The sequence below is a fragment of the Kogia breviceps genome, chromosome 4, assembly GCF_026419965.1.
Source record: "Kogia breviceps isolate mKogBre1 chromosome 4, mKogBre1 haplotype 1, whole genome shotgun sequence".
NCBI lineage: Eukaryota > Metazoa > Chordata > Mammalia > Artiodactyla > Physeteridae > Kogia > Kogia breviceps.
Window position 1 is genome coordinate 62,374,009 of NC_081313.1, and position 17,724 is coordinate 62,391,732.

Sequence of the window (17,724 nt, forward strand, 5' to 3'; positions counted from 1 at the left end):
ATTAAGAAAAGAGGGCTGAACCAGAGATCTAGAACAGAAACAGGAAGTGGAGACCGGGAGATAAGAGTAGGAACGGTTCAAACAGAAGAGCAAACAACACAATTAAAGGTGAGGCATTTGAGAAAGAGCTTCAGATCTGAGAAAAGATCTATTGGCTTCATAGAATCTAAAACTATAACATCCACCTGTTACTCAGATGTGCAAGAACTGTGGTTATATAATGAAGTGCCTAGGAGAATACAGTGGGCCATCAGAGACAAAGAAGAGAGCAAATAAGGGTATTCAGCATGGTTTAGAAGAAAGGATAAAAATTCAAAGTCCAACTGTACCTGGGTCAGAAATCAACTTTGTCAATCACATGTCATAGCTGTGTAACCTCAAGCAAGTTACTTAATCTCTCTGAGCCCCAAAGCCTCATCTTTAAATGGGAATGATCATACATATCTGGGAGGGGTGTTGTAAAAGTAAATGAGAGAGGGACTTCCCTGGTGGTCTAGTGGTAAAGAATCCACCTTCCAATGCAGGGGACGTGTGTTCAATCCCTGTTCAGGGAACTAAGATGCCACATGCCATGGGGCAACAAAGCCCGTGCACCACAACTACTGAGCTCACGCACCTCAAGGAGAGAGCCCACATGCTGCAAACTACAGAGCCCACGGGCCCTGGCGCCTGCGTGCCACAACTACAGAGCACATGTGCCCTGGAGCCTGCGCACCACAACTACAGAGAAGCCTGAGCGCTGCAATGAAAGATCCTGCGTGCCACAACGAAGAGCCCGCATGTCGCAGCTAAGACCCAATGCAGACAAAAAAATAAATAAATATTTTTTAAAAAGTAAATGTGAGTACATAAAAATATCCAGCACTAGTAGGAACTCTGTAGATGTTATTTCCATGTCAAACTGACCCCTGCCTCAGCCCAAATGGCCATATCTTTAGCAATCCAAAGGCTGAGATTGACACCACTGGCTCTCCCTTCCTCCAGTGCCCGTTTTGTCACCGAAGAGATGGGAAAATGAAAACAAGTATTAAGTAGGCTGTAGTGCGTAAGAAAAAAACCCAACAACCTGGGAATAGAATCTCTGAGTATTTGGGTGTTGACCAAGCAGAACCTGCTCAATACAGAGCAGATGTTTAGATGAGTCTTGAAGGCCCTGTGGTCGCCACATGGTCTAAGCTGAGTGTCCCTGCCTGATAACCCCTGCCTGATAACACCAGCCAAAACACAGCAAAACATTGAGCCAAATTGGGTTTTACAAATAGTCATAAAAAGTGGAGGAAGTGAAATTCTATTGGTAGGTTATTTAACTCTCTGGCTTTACTGAAGACCAAGAGAGACAGTGAAACGTAGCATCCCAAAGGAAGAAGAAGGTAGTCTTACTCCTCCAGAAGAACCAAAGGATTTCCACTTTTCCCTTTATTTACTAAGGTTTAACCCTCTCTTGTCATAGATGCTTTCATTTGGAAATTGTTTTCTGTTAATGTGCTAAGGTACAAATTGCTTCCTCCTGAAAGATCCCTGAGAAGCTAAGTCAGAATACTAAATTCTTTATAAAATCTCTCTCTTGCATTCACAGATACAGATGTGGTGAGCCAAGAAGTCATTTTACCTTCTAAATCATACCTTCCTCATTGTCCAATGTATTTCAAGTCCTGCAGTTTATTTTCTTTCATTAAACCATATAGAATATTATGTTTTCCAAAATGAGCAGCATTTCATTTTCCTTTCAGTTAAGTAATTTCTGTTTCTTGAATGTCACTTCAAAATTCAAAAGAGTGTCATCTCACCAATAGATATATAACTAGCAAAAAACTGTAAACGGAAACAGAGACAAGGAGTTTCTGCTGCAGAAACACTGCAGTAGCCCCTCGCTATGGGTCCTCAGCACTCACCTTGCCATCATACCAGATGCTTTCATTTCCCTCCGGATCAACGTCGTCCGTTGCCAAGGTGAGGCAGACCAGTCTCCGTTTCAGCCCCTTGGCTTTAATCTGTTTCAGTGCTTGCTTTCCTATGAAGTCTGCTGGCTGCAGGAATCCAAGATAATGATGATGAATGAATACTCAGACACTGTGACAAGGTTAGAGATGCAAGCATTTAAATTTGTCTTTGCTATTTTCTTGCCAATTACACATTAAATAAAAATACAGTTTGGATCAAACGTCTAGACAAATATTTCTTAGTCCCTGAATGACACCTATTCTTTTAGAAGAGGTTAGGCTAAGGGTAATAACTTGTGATAACAATTTTACCACAACTACCTAGGCAGAAAAATGTAAGGCATGATATTGAGATGGTGGGTTATGAAAGGGACACTTGTATCTACTGGTTCTGGACAGTGGGACTGGTGGGCAGTGAGCAAGGCGCGACTCAGTTTCTACCTAAAGTAAGCCTTTCCTAAGAAGGAAATTCACTTTTTTGAAATGTGATGCCAAAGCGACTCCAAAATGACTACATTTTTTCCTTCTTCAGAATAATGGTCCCCGGAATGCATTAACCTACTGGGTTGCACCGTTAGTTCATTCTAGAAATTTACTGAGACACTACTGTATGCGAGGCATCGTGCTGGGCCCTGGGTTACAAAATTAGTCAAACACGGACATTTTGATCAAAGAGCTTATTCTGTAATGCTGCTCTTTTCAACCTTTTTTTTTTCCTTTTGGGGAAAACAAAACAACAAACACAGGAAGAGGTTGATTCATTTGAGTTCTTATGTAGGATAAATTCATGGTAACACAAGTCATAACAAACCGAAGTTCATTATAGTTAAAATATGTTTATATAAATACAGAAAGAATGCTACAACAAAATTTTTTTGCTATCTTGGTATATTTTTAAAAGAAGACTTGCTATCATGGATACATGATGACAAGGGATGCTTTTTAGTGTTCTTGTCTAAATAGGAAGCCAATGATTGCAATGAAAAAAAAAAAACACTTTATTGTGTGGAAAAGCACACAATCGTGGAGTGGCCAAGCACTATATAGTGTGTCTTGTGGAGTGCTGGGAGATCCTGAATAGCTTCCTCACCTCCTATTATGAAATCTGAATCTTTGCTGATAGAGATTCATTTAGATTTTGAAGGTTTGGAGTCCTCCTGAGTCCCTATTAAAGAATTTTCTTTCAATTATTTACTCAGCTGTTGTTATGCCCCTGCTATGCATCAGATACTAGATACAGGATATTCAGAGCTAAATACAATAGGGTCTTGTAGCCTCTGGGAGGTCCCTGAGGAGATGTGACTCCTTCCTTCCACATCACAATATGCCCAGCGCTGAAATTATTTTTTCTCCTCAATGTTTTCACATATCAGAGGAAAAAAGAATGATCTGCGATTACTGGAAACATGGTAGAATATGACAGCGATAGTATACAAATCAGCTATACCAATTTGAAACATGATTCACTGTTGCTTCTGTGTGTTTTATGAGAGTGTGAAAATCACAACATTTTGGTAATTTAAAAAAAAATGTCTAATGCATGTCTAAGGCAGAAATGCAAACAAACGGTTGCTATGATAGGGGCATGTACAGTGGGAGCTCAAGAAGGCGTACGATCAGTTCTATCTAGGGTGAGAGGGGGGCTGGAGCAGCATTCTGTCAGCAAGTTTTATAGAGGAAGCAGCTTGAACTGAGTTTGAAAGATGAGGCTTCATGATAACTACTGTCTGCATACCCTTCTCCAAAAGTCCTTGCGCTTTTAAGTCGATCTTCCCAACAATCCATAGATGGTGGATTTGGGGTCTAAAAGAAGTGAGTTAATTTAGCCAAAGACACTCAACCAAGATCTCAGAAGTCCCAGGCCCATTCTTTTCATCTACTTTGAGCTGCCTTCACTGAGCCTCTTAAGCCAATATCTGCCACACCTTCAGAGGGACTGTGGTGAAAGCTAACTGCATCCAAATCTTTCAGAAATGGGGACTCTGGGGGGTGCTGGACGAAAACTGCTGGGGTGGATGCCATGGGGATGGGGGGAATAAGAAGTGCCGGAAGGGGAGTCTAACTCTGCCAAATTCATAATTTTACCAAAGTCTAAGCAGGAACATAAGGTACCAGTTAATCATAAGAAATAGGAAAGATGGTCACCCCAGAAAACTTCCTTTAAAAGAGAAAAGTTATAGTAAAAAATTCAAAAAATAATTTAATTCATTATTAATTTAAGTTAATTTAATTCAAAAATTAAAGTAGTAAATAAGTAATATTAATAATATTTACAATTTATTAGGCACTTGCTATGTGCCAGACACTATGCTGACGGCTTTACAGTCATGAGCTCATTTAATCCTCATTAAGATTCCTATAAGACAGATCATTTTATCCCCAGCTTATGAAGAGAAGGCCCAACAAAGTTAAGGGTCTTTCCTGAGGCTCGGTTATGTAAGTCAGCACCTTTAGATTTTATCCATACGCATTTTTTAGGTTTTTTTTTTTTTTTTTTTCGGTACGCGGGCCTCTCACTGCCGTGGCCTCTCCCGTTGCGGAGCACAGGCTCCGGACGCACAGGCTCAGCGGCCATGGCTCATGGGCCCAGCCGCTCCGCAGCATGTGGGATCTTCCCGGACCAGGGCACGAACCCGTGTCCGCTGCATCGGCAGGCGGATTCTCAACCACTGTGCCACCAAAGCCCATATGCATTTTTTAAATGGCTGTTCCTGGAGTCTATCACTGGCAGGAACAGCTGATGTAAATACTCTAAAGAATGTTTCTTTTAAATTATTTTGAAACACAAATATATGATATCACATATGTGGAATCTAAAAAAAATGATACAAATGAACTTATTTACAGAACAGAAACAGACTCACAGACATAGAAAATGAGTTTATGGTTACCAAAGGGTAAGGGGGGAGGGAGGGATAAATTAGGAATTTGGGAGTAACGTATACACACTACTATATATAAAATAGATAAACTACAAGAACCTACTGTATAGCACAGGGAACTCTACTTAGTATTCTGTAATAACCTATATGAGAAAAGAATCTGAAAAAGAATACATATATATGTATAACTGAATCACTTTGCTGTACACCTGAAACTAACACAACACTAAATTAACTATGCTTCAATTTAAAAATTAATTAATTAAATTATTTCTAGGTAGCCTAACCTATCTTGAATGACATTCACTACACAATAATATTTTTGTACTATGTGAAAGGATTTGAAAACACCCTGAAGGTTAACATTATGAAATTTAACCTCTGTATCTGTATATCCCTGGATTAGGAAGTGATCTTGTCAGCAATATCGTTCTTAGACATGAATGAAAACAATACTCAAACAACAACAACAAAAACCTAATTAAAAGTAAGGAACACATACTTAAAACACAGATAAGAGGTGACACCTGCCCCTTGACTCCCTTCCCAAGCTAACCTTGGGCCTGTCTTGCGAAGATTTAAAAGTGGCGTGATAGCATTTCATTCTCATTTTGCTTGGCTTTCCTCCCAAGATTGTAGACTTTATCATACAGTTATTATTTATAAATGAGAGAGGAAAATGTGTCTGAAGGTTAAGTGCTGTGATTAAAATTGGTGCCTTCAGGATGACCTGAGAACAGAAATGTATTTCTTAATGAGTCACTACCAAATTAACTATATAAATAGTTGTTAATGTCTTTGAGATACATTTCTGGGGCACTGAGATTATACCTTAAAATAGTTTTGGCTTATATTTCTAATCTATTAATTTTTAAGAAGCAGTAAGAGCCATTAAAGCAGCCACCTGTGATGCATCCTAAATATAACAGCCACATAGATGAAAACATTAAGTAGATTTTAAGTGAACTGTAACTCCTCATCTCTTACTAGCTTTATTAAAAGCACACATATTATCAAAAAGCACATGGAAATGAAATAAATTAAGCCAGTATATCTGGGGTTGGGATTCTCAGAGCAATGGAGAATTTTCAGATGTGTAGCTAAAACGAATTCAACAGCAGCAGTGGAAGGAAGGTTCTGATACGAACTCAGGGTGGTGGGCTCTTACAGACCAGGAGAGAAATGATAAAAACCTAATTTTGGACCTCTTCTGTTCCATATTTAGGGTCAAAACCCACCAGAAAATTCAAAGCAGTCATCAGTTTGATTGAATTTTTGGCCAAAATCCTTTTAATCTAAATGTCAAAAGTTTCCAAAGGCATAAGAAAATCAATGTAACATCCTGGGTCCTAAGAAAGCCCCCTTTAGAGACCAGGCATAGCACTGGTTGTGGAATCACGCTCCCACGTTTGCTGACCTGAAGAGAGCTGCAGAGAGACCCGGTGGTCACCAACTACTGTCAGTGGCAGAGCAAAGATGAAAATCTGGGTGATAAGATTTCTGCCACTGTCCCTCAACACATTCCTGAAAAGTTCCTTATTTAAAATGAGGCCAGGATGGAGTAGAGAAGATGGCGGAAGAGTAAGACGCAGAGATCACCTTCCTCCTCACAGATACATCAGAAATTCATCTACACGTGGAACTTCTCCTATAGAACACCCACCGAACACCGGCAGAAGACCTCAGACCTCCCAAAAGGCAAGAAACTCCCCACGTACCTGGGTAGGGCAAAAGAAAAAAGAATAAACAGAGACAAAGAATAGGGACGGGACCTACACCAGTGAGAGGGAGCCGTGAAGGAGGAAAGATTACCACATACTAGAAGCCCCTTCGCGGGCGGAGACTGCGGGTGGCGGAGGGGGAAGCTTCGGAACCGAGGAGGAGAGCGCAGCCACAGGGGTGCAGAGGGCAAAGCGGAGAGATTCCCGCAGAGAATCGGTGCCAACCGGCACTCACGAGCCCGAGAGGCTTGTCTGCTCACTGGCCGGGGCGGGCGGGTGTTGGGAGCTGAGGCTCGGGCTTCAGTCGGATCCCAGGGAAAGGTCTGGAGTTGGCAGAGTGAAAACAGCCGGAAGGGGTTAGTGCGCCACGGCTGGCCGGGAGGGAGTCCGGTTGAAGTCTGGAGCTGCCGAAGAGGCCAGAGACCTTTTCTTCCCTCTTTGCTTCCTGGTGCGTGAGGAGAGGGGTTTAAGCGCGCCGCTTAAAGGAGCTCCAGAGATGGGCGCGGAGCTGCCGAAGACAAGAGACTTTTTCTTGCCTCTTTGTCTCCTGGTGCGAGAGGAGAGGGGATTAAGCGCACCGCGTAAAGGAGCTCCAGAAACGGGCGCGAGCCACAGCTGTCGGCACGGACAGTAGAGACGGATGTGGGACGCTAGGGTTGCTGCTGCCGCCACCAAGAAGCCTGTGTGCGAGCACAGGTCACTCTCCACACCGCCCCTTCCGGGAGCCCAGGCAGCCAGCCACTGCCAGGGTCCCGGGATCCAGGGACAGCTTCCCCGGGAGAACGCGCGGCGCGCCTCAGGCCAGTGCAGCGTCACGCCGGCCTCTGCCGCCGCGGGCTCGCCCCGCATCCGTGCCCCTCCCTCCCCCCGGCCTGTGCCAGAGCCCCCGAATCAGCTGCTCCTTTAACCCCGTCCTGTCTGAGCGAAGGGCAGACGCCCTCGGACGACCTACACGCAGAGGCGGGGCCAAGTCCAAAGCTGAACCCCGGGAGCTGTGCGAACAAAGAGGAGAGGGGGAGTTCTCTCCCAGCAGCCTCAGAAGCAGCGGATTAAAGCTGCACAATCAACTTGAAGTGCCCTGCATCTGTGGAAAACCTGAATAGACAGCGAAATATCCCAAGTTGAGGAGGTGGACTTTGGGAGTAAGATATACTATTATTTTCCCCCTTTTTCTTTTTGTGAGTGTGTATGTGTGTGCTGCTGTGTGAGATTTTGTCTGTATAGCTTTGCTTGCACCATTTGTCCTAGGGTTAGACCGACCCTTTATTTTTTTATAGAAATTTTTCTTCTTAATAATTATTTTTTATTTTAATAACTATATTTTATCCTACTTTATTTTGTCTTCTCCCTTTCTTTCTTTCTTCCTTTCTTCCCTCCTTCCTTCCTTTCTTCCTTCCATCCTCCCTGCCTTCCTCCCTTCCATCCTTTCTTCCTCCCTTCCATCCTCTCATCCTTCCTCCCTTCCTTCCTCTCCTTCCTTCCTTCCTTTCTTCCTTCCTTCATTTCTTCCTTCCTCCCGTCCTTTCTTCCTTCCTCCCTTCCTTTTTTCCTTCCCTCCCTCCCTCCTTCCTTCCTTTCTTTCCTTTCTATTTTTTCTCCCTTTTATTTTGAGCAGTGTGGATTAAAGGCTCTTGGCACTCCAGCCAGGCGTCAGGGCTGTGTCTCTGAGGTGGGAGAACCAACCTCAGGACACTGGTCCACAAGAGACCTCCCAGCTCCACGCAATATCAAACGGCGAAAATCTCCCAGAGACCTCCATCTCAATACCAAGACTCAGCTTCACTCAAGGACCAGCAATGAACAGTGCTGGACACCCTATGCCCAACAAAGAGCAAGACAGGTCTACAGCCCCACCCATTAACAGAGAGGCTGCCTAAAATCATAATAAGGCTACCAACATCCCAAAACACACCACCAGACATGGACCTGCCCACCAGAAAGACAAGATCCAGCCTCATCCACCAGAACAGAGGCACTAGACCCCCAAACAGGAAACCTACTCAACCCACTGAACCAACCCTAGCCACTGGGGACAGCCACCAAAAACAACGGGAACTACGAACCTGCAGCCTGCAAAAAGGAGACCCCAAACACAGTAAGATAAGCAAAATGAGAAGACAGAAAAACACACAGCAGATGAAGGAGCAAGATAAAAACACACCAGACCTAACAAATGAAGAGGTAATAGCCAGTCTACCTGAAAAAGAATTCAGAATAATGATAGTAAAGATGATTCAAAATCTTGGAAATAGAATAGACAAATTGCAAGAAACAGTTAACAAGGACCTAGAAGAAATAAAGAGGAAGCAAGCAACGATGAGCAACACAATAAATGAAATGAAAAATACTCTAGATGGGATCAATAGCAGAATAACTGAGGCAGAAGGACGGATAAGTGACCTGGAAGATAAAATAGTGGAAATAACTACTGCAGAGCAGAAGAAAGAAAAAAGAATGAAAAGAACTGAGGAGAGTCTCAGAGACTTCTGGGACAACATTAAACACACCAACATTCGAATAATAGGGGTCCCAGAAGAAGAAAAAAAGAAAGGGACTGAGAAAATATTTGAAGAGATTATAGTTGAAAACTTCCCTAATATAGGAAAGGAAATAGTCAATCAAGTCCAGGAAGCACAGAGAGTCCCATACAGGATAAACCCAAGGATAAACATGCCAAGACAAATAATAATCAAACTGTCAAAAATTAAATACAAAGAAAACATATTAAAAGCAGCAAGGGAAAAACAACAAATAACACACAAGGGAATCCCCATAAGGTTAACATCTGATCTTTCAGCAGAAACCCTACAAGCCAGAAGGGAGTGGCAGGACATATTTAAAGTGATGAAGGAAAAAAACCTACAACCAAGATTACTCTACCCAGCAAGGATCTCATTCAGATTTGATGGAGAAATTAAAACCTTTACAGACAAGCAAAAGCTGAGAGAGTTCAGCACCACCAAACCAGCTCTACAACAAATGCTAAAGGAACTTCTCTAGGCAAGAAACACAAGAGAAGGAAAAGACCTACAAGAACAACCCAAAACAATTAAGTAAATGGTAATAGGAACATACATATCGATAATTACCTTAGATGTAAATGGATTAAATGCTCCCACCAAAAGACACAGACTGGCTGAATGGATACAAAAACAAGACCCATATATATGCTGTCTACAAGAGACCCACTTCAGACCTAGGGACACATACAGACTGAAAGTGAGGGGATGGAAAAAGATATTCCATGCAAATGGAAATCAGAAGAAAGCTGGAGTAGCAATTCTCATATCAGACAAAATAGACTTTAAAATAAAAACCATTACAAGAGACAAAGAAGGACACTACGTAATGATCAAGGGATGGATCCATGAAGAAGATATAACAATTGTAAATATTTATGCACCCAACATAGGAGCACCTCAATACATAAGGCAAATACTAACAGCCATAAAAGGGGAAATCAAAAGTAACACAATCATAGTAGGGGACTTTAACACCCCACTTTCACCAATGGACAGATCATCCAAAATGAAAATAAGTAAGGAAACACAAGCTTTAAATGATACATTACACAAGATGGACTTAATTGATATTTATAGGACATTCCATCCAAAAACAACAGAATACACATTTTTCTCAAGTGCTCATGGAACATTCTCCAGGATCGATCATATCTTGGGTCACAAATCAAGCCTTGGCAAATTGAAATCGTATCAAGTATCTTTTCCGACCACAACGCTATGAGACTAGATATCAATTACAGGAAAAGATCTGTAAAAAATACAAACACATGGAGGCTAAACAATACACTACTTAAAAACGAAGTGATCACTGAAGAGATCAAAGAGGAAATCAAAAAATACCTAGAAACAAATGACAATGGAGACATGACGACCCAAAACCTATAGGATACAGCAAAAGCAGTTCTCAGAGGGAAGTTTATAGCAATACAATCACACCTTAAGAAACAGGAAACATCTCGAATAAACAACCTAACTTTGCACCTGAAGCAATTAGAGAAAGAAGAACAAAAAAAACCCAAATTTAGCAGAAGGAAAGAAATCATAAAGATCAGATCAGAAATAAATGAAAAAGAAATGAAGGAAACAATAGCAAAGATCAATAAAAGTAAAAGCTGGTTCTTTGAGAAGATAAATAAAATTGATAAACCATTAGCCAGACTCATCAAGAAAAAAAGGGAGAAGACTCAAATCAATAGAATTACAAATGAAAAAGGAGATGTAACAACTGACACTGCAGAAATACAAAAGATTATTAGAGATTCCTACAAGCAACTGTATGCCAATAAAATGGACAACCTGGAAGAAATGGACAAATTCTTAGAAATGCACAAGGCTGCCGAGACTGAATCAGGAAGAAATAGAAAATATGAACAGACCAATCACAAGCACTGAAATTGAAACTGTGATTAAAAATCTTCCAACAAACAAAAGCCCAGGATCAGATGGCTTCATAGGCGAATTCTATCAAACATTTAGAGAAGAGCTAACACCTACCCTTCTCAAACTCTTCCAAAAGATAGCAGAGGGAGGAACACTCCCAAACTCATTCTATGAGGCCACCATCACCCTGATACCAAAACCAGACAAAGACATCACAAAGAAAGAAAACTATAGGCCAATATCACTGATGAACATAGATGCAAAAATCCTCAACAAAATACTAGCAAACAGAATCCAATAGCATATTAAAAGGATCATACACCATGATCAAGTGGGGTTTATTCCAGGAATGCAAGGATTCTTCAATATACGCAAATCAATCAACGTGATACACTATATCAACAAACTGAAGGAGAAAAACCATATGATCATCTCAATAGATGCAGAGAAAGCTTTTGACAAAATTCAACACCCATGTATGATAAAAACCCTGCAGAAAGTACGCATAGAGGGAACTTTCCTCAACATAATAAAGGCCATATATGACAAACCCACAGCCAGCATTGTTCTCAATGGTAAAAAACTGAAACCATTTCCACTAAGATCAGGAACACGACAAGGTTGCCCACTCTCACCACTCTTATTCAACATAGTTTTGGAAGTTCTAGCCACAGCAATCAGAGAAAAAAAAGAAATAAAAGGAATCCAAATAGGAAAAGAAGAAGTAACGCTGTCACTGTTTGCAGATGACATGATACTATACGTAGAGAATCCTAAGTATGCTACCAGAAAACTACTAGAGCTAATCATTGAATTTGGTAAAGTAGCAGGATACAAAATTAATGCACAGAAATCTCTGGCATTCTTATACACTAATGATGAAAAATCTGAGAGTGAAATTAAGAAAACACTCCCATTTACCATTGCAACAAAAAGAGTAAAATACCTAGGACTAAACCTACCTAAGGAGACAAAAGACCTGTATGCAGAAAACTATAAGACACTGATGAAAGAAATTAAAGATGATACCAACAGATGGAGAGATATACCATGTTATTGGATTGGAAGAATCAATATTGTGAAAATGACTATACTACCCAAAGCAATCTACAGATTCAATGCAATCCATATCAAATTACCACTGCCAGTTTTTACAGAAATAGAACAAAAAATTTCACAATTTGTATGGAAACACAAAAGACCCCTAATAGCCAAAGCTATCTTGAGAACGATAAATGGACCTGGAGGAATCAGGCTCCCTGACTTCAGACTATACTACAAGGCTACAGTAATCAAGACAGTATGGTACTGGCACAAAGTATAGATCACAGATAGATCAAGGGAACAGGATAGAAAGCCCAGAGATAAACCCACACACATATGGTCACCTTATCTTTGATAAAGGAGGGAAGGATATACAGTGGAGAAAAGACAGCCTCTTCAATAAGTGGTGCTGGGAAAACTGGACAGCTACATGTAAAAGTATGAAATTAGAACACTCCCTAACACCACACACAAAAATAAACTCAAAATGGGTTAAAGACCTAAATGTAAGGCCAGACAGTATCCAACTCTTAGAGGAAAACATAGGCAGAACACTATATGACATAAATCACAGCAAGATCCTTTTTGACCCATCTCCTAGAGAAATGGAAATAAAACCAAAAATAAACAAATGGGACCTAATGAAACTTAAAAGCTTTTGCACAGCAAAGGCTACCATAAATAAGACCAAAACACAACCCTCAGAATGGGAGAAAATATTTGCAAATGAAGCAACTGACAAAGGATTAATCTCCAAAATTTATAAGCAACTCATGCAGCTCAATAACAAAAAAACAAACAACCCAATCCAAAAATGGGCAGAAGACCTAAATAGACATTTCTCCAAAGAAGATATACAGATTGCCAACAAACACATGAAAGAATGCTCAACACCATTAATCATTAGAGAAATGCAAATCAAAACTACAATGAGATGTCATCTCACACCAGTCAGAATGGCCATCATCAAAAACTCTAGAAACAATAAATTCTGGAGAGGGTGTGGAGAAAAGGGAACACTCTTGTACTGCTGGTGGGAATGTAAATTGATACAGCCACTATGGAGAACAGTATGGAGGTTCCTTAAAAAACTACAAATAGAACTACCATACGACCCTGCAATCCCACTACTGGGCATATACCCTGAGAAAACCATAATTCAAAAAGAGTCATGTACCAAAATGTTCATTGCAGCTCTATTTACGATAGCCAGGACATGGAAGCAACCTAAGTGTCCATCGACAGATGAATGGATAAAGAAGATGTGGCACATATATACAATGGAATATTACTCAGCCATAAAAAGAAATGAAAGTGAGTTATTTGTAGTGAGGTGGATAGACCTGGAGTCTGTCATACAGAGTGAAGTAAGTCAGAAGGAGAAAAACAAATACCATATGCTAACACATATATATGGAATCTAAGAAAAAAATGTCATGAAGAGATTAGTGATAGGACGGGAATAAAACACAGACCTACTAGAGCATGGACTTGAGGATATGGGGAGGGGGAAGGGTAAGATGTGACGAAGTGAGAGAGTGGCAGGGACATATACACACTATCAAATGTAAATTAGATAGCTAGGGGGAAGCTGCCGCATAGCACAGGGAGATCACCTCTGTGCTTTGTGACCACCTAGAGGGGTGCGATAGGGAGTGTGGGAGGGAGGGTGACGCAAGAGGGAAGAGATATGGGAACATATGTATATGTATAACTGATTCACTTTGTTGCAAAGGAGAAACTAGCACACTATTGTAAAACAGTTATACTCCAATAAAGATGTTTAAAAATAATAATAAAATAAAAAACAAATAAATAAAATGAGGCCAGGAATCATTCATTAAAAACAGTCCTCAGGGCTTCCCTGGTGGCGCAGTGGTTGGGAGTCCGCCTGCCGATGCAGGGGACACGGGTTCGTGCCCTGGTCCGGGAAGATCCCACATGCCGCGGAGCAACTAAGCCCGTGAGCCATGGCCGCTGGGCCTGCGCGTCCGGAGCCTGTGCTCCGCAATGGGAGAGGCCACAGCAGTGAGAGGCCCGCATACCGCAAAAAAAAAAAAAAAAAAAAAAAACAGTCCTCATGGGACTCCCTTTGGTAAGCACGTGGCCCTGACTAACCTGTGGTCCATGTGAACCTTAACTTTCTCTGGTCATTTGTCAAATACCAGGTGCATCTGTGTTTGTCTCGCAGTTGAACTGATGAAGCCATATACTGGATTCGTTCATTTGGGGGAATGGATCTGACCATCCCACCACCCCATCAAGACAAATTATACCATCATTCATTTCATAGCCACACAGTTAGAATCATAGAAGTTTTTAAGCAGGCAGAAAACTTAGTCCAAGGTCATTTTTCATATGAGAAAATTAAGGCCCAGAGTTAACGTTCTTGCCCAAAGTGACAAAGTGAGTTATTACCAAACCTCGAATCCAGGCTTCCCAATTCTTACTTCCTTTTCCTCTATGCAGAACTTTGTAACATTCCATGTAAGTTTATAATAACCACAATTTCTCTATCTCTTTATTAGCAAAATATTAAATTATGAGTGTAGCAAGTCCAGTCTATTATTGACTGGAAATGAATACTCTCACATTCAGTTTTTATTCTCTGTTCTTGGCAATTTAAAACAACTTAACTACCATTTTTCTAACCCAAATCACTAATCAATTAAGTATTCCTTCTCAAAAAAGTCTTTAATATAACTAGAAAAGGGACTCTATTAACCCAAAGAAAGGTGTGGATACAGTAAAACCTGGAGAAAATATTTAAAATATGATTCCCAAGCCAGGCCAATAATTCGTTAATTAGCATCCAAACCAAACTAGATGTTTCAAAATGAAAATAGCCCCCATTATGTGTTTTATGAGTTTTACTAGATTCAATATTAAGAAAATATTTATTTTTCAGACTTTGAGTCTTATGATTCACAGGAACACAGTGGAATTGACTTGTGGCTTTGTCAGATGTACTTTAGGAAAACAGTGGAATGGACTTGTGGCTTTGTCAGATGTACTTTTTTTTTCTAATTGAAGCATAGTTGATTAACAATGTTGTGTTAGTTTCAGGTGTACAGCAAAGGGATTCAGATGTACTTTTATGCTTAACTGTATTAGCAACAATTAGAACATAGAGTTTTCATAACAGCTTTCATCTCTCTAGACTACAGTGAAGAACAATTGCCCATTTGGTGTTTTAAAGAGAGCACTCAAGCCTAAATGCAAAGTAAATAATTATTATTTATTTCTTAAAGGAAATAAGAAAAACACAAAGAAATGAAGCTGGAGTCTTCAAAAAACTGAAAGGGTTTTTATCTATAGTTGGTTTTCCATAAAAGATTTGTTTTAGATTCCATTCAACAAGATGGAAGGGACCTAACATTTATTGAGGTATCAAATGTTCTTTAGCTCATCTAATATTTATAACAAACTTATAAGGTGGATAGTTTCTTCATTTTACAGTTGATAAAACTGAAGAGCTTTTAGGTTAAGCAACTTTAGTTTTAGAATAGGTTAGTGGCAGAGCCATGGTTCAGACCCTTCCAATACTTACTAAACCTGTATGAATTATTGGACACAGAACCAGCCTTGAGGATTCTTGGCCTCTGTCCCCAAGGAGCTCAGAGTCTAGCTAAGGAGGCAGCCAGTATTATGGGGTGTAAAAATATCATGGTAGAGATAAGTACAAGGTGCTATAGAAGAGGGGTCCCAGCACTCCCCTGGCTTTAATAGCCACCTAGATATCAATGATCCAAATCCATACTTTCAGAGCAGAGGTCTCCAAACCAATGTGCTCAGCTGCCAGTGAGACTCTCCATTTGGCTGTCCCATAGCCTCCAACTTTGCAAGTCCTTCCAACCGCTGAATCACACCCCACCTGTGTTTCCTAGTTCATTAACAATATCCTAGATCCTACTTTCCACTGCCTTCACAAATAGTCCTTCATGTGGTCTCAAGCCTACCTTCTTATTATCACTCATACCTCTTTCTTCTCTATCCTATGGCCACTGCCTTGGTTGAAGCCCTCAACATCTCTCCACTAGATTTCTTCAATAATTGGGTAAAGTGATCTTCCAGTCACCAGGGTAATTCCCTTTTAATCTGTTTTCCATCACCAGAATGTCACTACTTACTCAAAATCTTTCAAAGGCTTCTCAGTTTCTCCAGGATACACTCCAAATTCCCTAGCCTGGCAGATGAGACCCTTCCTGATGAGGTCCCAGTACTTCTCTGGCATTATCTGTATCGGCTATGTGCCAGCCCTGATAAGTGTTGGGGATAAAATGGTAAACAAGATGTATTTTGTATTGCCAGAACCTCTACTCAAGAAGTTTATGTCAAAAGATCAAGAAAAATGAACAAAATAACTGCAAGCTGGAACATATCCTATAAGGAGGATGTACCTACAAAATTTCTTTTAAAAATTATCAAATAAAATCCAGTAACAATGAAAAACATAATACATCATTACTAAGTGGGCTTTATGCCAAAATTAAAGTTGGGTTAACATTTGAGAATAAATGTAATTCATCATATAACAAAGTAAAAAAGAAAAACCATATGATTATCTTAATGGGTGCAGAAAAAGCACTTGCCAAAATCTAATATTCCTAATTCAAAAAACAAAAAACCCAAACTTTTAGCCCTAAGAACAGAAAGGAATGTCCTCAGCCTGATAAAGAGCATCTATGAAAAACCTACAGCTTACTCTATGAAAAACTTATAGCAAACATCATACTTAATGACGAAAGACTGATGATGATGATGAATGTTTTCCATCTAAAATCAGGAAACAAGATAAGCATGTCTGCTCTTACCACTTCTATTTAACTTTGTTGCAGTTTCAACCAGTAGAGGATCTAACCAGTACAATAAGGCAAGAAAAAGAACTGAAAGGCATCCAGATTAGAAAAGAGACAAAGAAAGGCTTTATTTTCATACAATGCAATTATCCATGTAGAAAATCCAATGGAATCTACAAAAAAAGAGAAAAGAGAACTACACAAAGAAGTACTAGAACTACTAAGTGGGTTTAACAAAGTTGCAGAATGTGAGATCAATATACAAAACCCATTGTTTTCTATACACTAGCAGTAAACAACTGAAACTTGAAATTTAAAATGCCATTTACAATAGTATCAAAATACAAAATACTTAAGGATAGATCTGTAAAAAGATATGCAAGAACTATAAACTACAAAACATCTTTGGAATTAAAGATTACCTAAGTAAACAGAGAGATATACCTTGTTCATGAGTTAGAAGACTTGAACTGACCTATAGATACAATGGAATTCCAGTCAAAATTCCAGCAAGCTTTTTGATTCATGGAAATTTAAAGGACGTAGAATAACTAAAACAACATTGTAAAAGAACAGCAAAATTGCGGGACTATCACAACCTGATTTAAGCTACAGTAATCAAGACAGTATGGTATCATTATCAAGAAAGATAAATAGGTCAACAGAACACAGTAGAGTCCGGAAACAGACCTAAACATATATGGACAACTGTTTTTTGACAAAGGTACAAAGGCAATGCCATTTGAACATATAGCCTTTTTCAACAAATGGTGCTGTAAATGACTGGACATCTATATGCTAAAAAATAACTTCAATCCATATCTTTTACCAGAAAGAAAAATTAACTAAAAATAAATCACAGCTCTAAAAAAAATGATAAAATATCTAGGAGAAAACAGCAGAAAATCTTTGTGACTTTGGGTTAGGCAAAGATT

The 17,724-nt window shown here is 39.9% G+C and overlaps 1 protein-coding gene across 2 annotated transcripts in view; it reads right to left on the minus strand.

Moving 5' to 3' along the window:
- Nucleotides 1–17,724, minus strand: part of DMGDH (dimethylglycine dehydrogenase) — a 64,301-nt gene that overhangs the window by 5,402 nt on the left and 41,175 nt on the right. The window contains exon 15 of one of the 2 annotated variants that reach the window (XM_059060659.2): nucleotides 1,893–2,027. In XM_059060659.2, the coding sequence (XP_058916642.1) occupies nucleotides 1,893–2,027 (135 nt within the window). Of the gene's footprint in view, nucleotides 1–1,892; nucleotides 2,028–16,913; nucleotides 16,963–17,724 lie in introns of those variants that run through there. The other variant, XM_067031198.1, reaches the window with a different exon arrangement.